This window comes from Cyprinodon variegatus, unplaced genomic scaffold (assembly GCF_000732505.1).
Source record: "Cyprinodon variegatus isolate N-32 unplaced genomic scaffold, C_variegatus-1.0 Scaffold1233, whole genome shotgun sequence".
NCBI lineage: Eukaryota > Metazoa > Chordata > Actinopteri > Cyprinodontiformes > Cyprinodontidae > Cyprinodon > Cyprinodon variegatus.
The window spans coordinates 13,915-19,127 of record NW_015151686.1 but is presented as its reverse complement, the minus strand read 5'-3'; the positions used below and the strand labels follow the sequence as shown (position 1 = coordinate 19,127).

Here is a 5,213-nt window from a genome sequence, read left to right as displayed (position 1 = left end):
GGTCACTATCAGGAGGAACCAGGGTCACTATCAGGAGGAACCAGGGTCACTGTCAGGACGAACCAGGGTCACTATCAGGAGGAACCAGGGTCACTATCAGGAGGAACCAGGGTCACTGTCAGGAGGAACCAGGGTCACTGTCAGGAGGAATCAGGGTCACTGTCTGACAAAAGGGTCACTGTCAGGAGGAACCAGGGTCGCTGTGAGGAACCAGGGTCGCTGTAAAGAACCAGGGTCACTGTTGGGGAGCAGGGTCACTGTTTGGGACCAGGGTCACTGTCAGGAGGAACAAGGGTCTCTGTCGGGGAGCAGGGTCACTATCAGGAAGAACCGGAGCTAGCTGGGAGTCAAATGGAGTGAAACATTTTAGATTAGCACCCGATCCTCCAGACTGCAGGCTTGATCATAAAACATGATTTTAGTGATGGAGGATCCTGTTATTCTGATGGTTAGTTCAGTCATCAGTAATCCAATAACTGTTGCAACTTAAGATGGAAGAAATATACATCTCACACCATCTGCTGGTTGGCGTTTTCAAGACACAGCAGAAGATTTCCTACTTTTTAATCCAACATATGGTGAAGGTTGTTTCCTTCTTTTCTGGTCACCATCATCAGCAGACGTTCCTAAATGACTGAAGTCTGTAAAGGTTGTGATGGAGAAAGGGCGACTTATTGGTGCGTTCATTTTCCTTTTTTAATTGGGCTGAGCTTTGTCGACCTTCGACAAGGATGGCTCCCACTGCTGCAGGGATTGTGGGGCTGCCCTCCAGGCAGAGGATGGCCAAGACCTGTTCCCTACCTGCCTTGGAAGTGAGCATCTTGTGTGGCGTGCTCTGCGCACTCCTCCATGAACTGTAATGTCATGCCCCATGCAGTGAGGGTTGCTTGTTTGGCCCAGTTGTGCCCCCAGGAGGGATCTGACCTTCTGCCTTTTGGGCAGTTGGCTTCCCCCAAGCGTTGTAAGCACCGTGGTGGGACCGCGGTCTTGATGACCAACTCACTAAGGAAGCGGGCCAAACTTGATCAGGGCATGTCCACTTGGGTGGAGCAGTTGTCGGCGGAGTTGGCTTGCTTCCAGTGGCTGGGATCTCTTCCCCACCCATGTCCGAACTGGTTGTGGAGGATGACGTCTTATCTCTGGCGGATTCTTCTCATATTAAAGCTGAGAAGGACGCAAAGATCTTTCAAGCCTCTGAGAGGGGTTTGTTTTCATCTCAGAGTACAGTTGGAGAGGCCAGTGACTGTTCCGTGCGGGAGGTCATGTCTATGGCCCCTAAGCAGCTGCAACTCCCACAAGGTGTGGTATCTGACTCCAGGAGTGCATTTTTCAAATGCAGACGGGCTCCTACTCCCTTTTCTGTACCTCCATCAGAGGAGTACCTGAAGGAGTTGCATGCCTGTTAGTGGGAATTAAGGGCATTATCATGTCTCTCCTCAGACGATTGGGTGTTAGCTGCCATGCCAGTCAGTGAAGGCGGGCCTGGGCCGTATGCCAGCAGTTGAACGAGCTGTCACTTCGCTGATTGGGTCACCAGAAGAAGCCCTGGGTCTTGATGTGAGGTGCCTGCGGAGTCAGTGTCGGGTCACAGATGACCTCCTGTGTAAAACATACAATGCAGGATCACATGCTGGCCGCCTTGGAAAAACCCTTGCGCACCTCATGTTTGCACTTTCTGCGTCTGTTCAGGATGCTGGCAGTGCTACTGCGACGGTTGGTTTTAGTAATGCGACGCAACGTTGCAGACCTTTGCCTGATGACCAGAGAGCTTGGCCGTGTCATGTCTTTCCTTGTCCAAGTTCATAGACAGGTCTGGCTTGCTTGTCTCCTCTAACCGTCAGATATTTTTCCCCATCAGCAGCTGATTTCTGGGTTGCTCATACTGCATATCTATGGGTGGTTGCCACCCTTACCAATGGCTACAGGCTCCAGTTATGACGATGGGTGGTTTTTGCCCCATTTAGACCGCAGAGGACACAATGGCTGACACAATGACATCAGTCACTCATGTTGTGCCCTTAGGTTTGCTACTTCTCCATCCTTTGCAGCGGTGGCTCAACAGCTTTCGCCTAGACGCCAGGCTGCACAGGCATCACAGGCTCATGGTGACGAGGATGTGCCTTCCTGCCCTAGCTGCTTGGCGAGACGGGACCCTTTTGTACAGTGGTGTTCCAATGGGTTTGGTGGTGATTCGAAGGGAAGTGGTCACCACAGATGCCAGCCCCATTGGTTGGGGTGCCGTGTGGCAACACAAAGCATTTTGGGATCTCTGAGATCCAAGGGCTGTGCACAGATCGAGCTGCGAGCTGTACAGATGGCCTTCAGGTGCCATGCGCAAAGGCACTAGGAGGCACCAGGTCGGCACGTCTCCTGATGGTATCCAGGTATCTCCTGGAATGGGTGTCTCCTGGTCTGTCCACCCTGCACGCAGCATATCTGCCAGGATGGCGGAAACAGGTTGCGGACTCTATCCCCCCAGGCATCTGCTCCAGGAGAGTGGTCTCTTCATGGCGACGTAGTGTGCATGATCTGGAACTAAGCGTGGCCATGGTTCCCGCTGCTTTGTAATCTGTGTCGCAGTACTCCACGGCGTCTTCCAGCAAAGAGGGATCTGCTGTCTCAGTTTGGGGGACAAATATGGCACCCCAACCCTCAACATCTCCAGCTATGGGCATGGCCCTGGGAGGCTGACTTGGTGTTCAGGCCCTATCAGACACACCATATTGAGTGCTAGGGTGCCCTCCACTCAGCTGCAGTATGATAAAAGATGGCGTCTCTTTTCTCAGTGGTGCTCTGCCCGCAATAAGAACCCAGTTTCCTGCTCGGTGCCCACTAATCTGGAGTTACTCCAGTCTCTTCTTGATAAGGGCCGCTCTCCTTCGACCCTTAAGGTGTATGTTGCAGCGATCTCATGTCATCACATATCTGTTGATGACCCTACAGTAGGGCGCCATGAACCGGTGTCTTGTACCGGTTGAACCGGTTGCTCGTAGGTTTCACCCGCAGCCGGTTTCACGAGTGCCAGATTGGGAACTGCCATTGGTTCTCGCGGCTCTGTGCCAGTCAGTGTGAGGGCACATTCCACCAGCAGCATTTCCGCTTCCTCTGTGGCTTTGAGAGGGGTCATTCCGTTTGAGAGGGGTCCCAACTGGAAGCAATATGTGTTGCTGCTTCATGGGCTTCCACGATCACCTTCACAAGGTTCTACAGTGTCAATGTGGCTGACCCTCATCCTCTGGGTCAGGTTCTTTTACAAGGTTCTGCTGGGCCTTCTCAGTGAGGTATGTGCTCAGGATTCCTTGTGACATCGTTGGCATTAGTCATTCAGTGGTTTCAGCACCACCCTCTGGTGGTCAGTAGGGATGAAATAGAAAGAAAGTTACGTATGTAACTACGGTTCTATGAATCCCGGATGACAACCAGAACCACTCTGTCACTCAGAATCCTTGCTTTAAGAGAAGATTCTGTAGGAACAGAGGCAAGGATGAGACCAGGCTTTGGAGCTTCTGAATGGTCATCTGGTGTCACAGTTGGGACTCTGTTGGTATAATTACTGGAACTGCGCATGCCTGAAGGGAACATTTAGGGCTTTCAGCACGACTCTTCCAGATTGTATAGGTATATTTTAGGTTTTAGCTCATAGAAAAGCGTAGCCTTACGTCTTTGTTCCACTTATGGACCAGCAGGGTGGAGGAGAGGAAGGGAACTCTGACTCCCTAATGATTCATAGATCGTCACCATGGAAACCTGGCCTATTCAACAGGACCAACATTAACACCATCTCCTAGTAATACAGAAAAATGAATGCTTCCACCAGTGAATGGGTTGATAGACCTACATGGACTTGATGGACTCAGTCTGAACCAAGTCTAAGGAAACTTTAGGCTGAGATGATCTCTGTCCGTCTCCTTGGTAACCTGCTCCCTCCTGCTGTAGTCTGTGTGTTGTCATGGAGAACATGGTCCTCAGCTGATCATCAGTTATCGGTCATTTGTCCACCAGGGGGTCGTTCCTGACTAAGAAGCAGGACCAGGCAGCCAGGAAGATCATGAGGTTCCTGCGGCGCTGCAGACACAGGTAAGGGAGGGGCAGCGAGGAGACTCTTCCTCCTCAGCATCACTTCCTGCTTCTCATGTCTGATGTTCTTCTGCAGGATTAAGGAGCTGAAACAGACGAGGGAGCTGGAGAGGAGAGGACTGACCACATAGAGCCTCCAGAGAGAGACGACAGGAGGACAGAGGGATGCAGGAGGGACAGAGGACAGACAGGGGATGATGGACAGATGGACTCAGAGATGTCTCTCCTTCCTCCAACTCATCATCCCTCTGTGGACTGTTTGTCTGCAGCTTGATAAGCTCCGCCCACTAAGGTGGTGCTCCTCCTCCTCCTCCTCCAGGAGGTGAACCCATCTGCTCTCTGACTGTAGAACCAGGACCACCTGCTGGCTGGAGGCTCTCAGAGCGCAGATGGTCCATCAGATTAACTCCTGGCTCCACGTCTGGATTCCTTTAGTGACGTTTCTAATGACAGGCTGCTGAGCTCCAATCAGAGCTCCAGGAAACATCTGCATGTCTCCACCAGGCCTCCCAGTCTGTCTGGATCAGTGAGAGACTGGGAGGCTGAGCAGACCAGCTCAGATCCAGACAGAACCAATGGTCTGAATGGTTCAGTGGAGCTCAGAGATCTTCTCTATGGATCAAGAAGTGGAGAAACACGGAGAAGCAGAGATGTTCTGAGGATGGACACCTTGGATCTATTACAGCATGAACTGTTGTTGTCAGCGTGGAAAGGGTTGTTTGTTTGTGTGTTTGCAGCACTGACTGAAGTCTTAACCTCCTCCTCAGTTGGACCTGAAATCTAAATGTTCCTTTCCTCAGCTTTGCAGGAGTTTGTGTCTGAAACCCTGAGATATTTGGTTCTGACAATAAATCAGCCGTTTACTCTTCATCTGTTTATTTCTAAAGCAGAAATGAACAATACATGCTTTACACAGACTGTTTATTCAGATCCTTTGGTAAAATTAAAGGTTGAAAAGTTTCTATCAAGGAAAAACAGCTAATTGCATCCAGTCATTGACTTTGAGGACAGGCTCCTCCTGGATATACATCTGTTTTTAATATTAATCAGAACTCAGCTTATTTTATTTATCTTATTTATAAAGAATCCCATTAAATCATTACTTCTAAGAGCAGGTGGAATGGACGGTTCAACAG

The 5,213-nt window shown here is 50.6% G+C and overlaps 1 protein-coding gene across 1 annotated transcript in view; it reads left to right on the top strand.

Moving 5' to 3' along the window:
- Window positions 1-5,037, top strand: part of camta2 (calmodulin binding transcription activator 2) — a 37,547-nt gene extending 32,510 nt beyond the window's left edge. The window contains exons 26-27 of the mRNA XM_015401565.1: window positions 4,003-4,077; window positions 4,154-5,037. Coding sequence (XP_015257051.1) covers window positions 4,003-4,077; window positions 4,154-4,208 — 130 coding nt within the window. The 3' untranslated portion in view covers window positions 4,209-5,037. The remainder of the gene's footprint in view (window positions 1-4,002; window positions 4,078-4,153) is intronic.
- The last annotated feature ends 176 nt before the right edge of the window (window positions 5,038-5,213 follow it).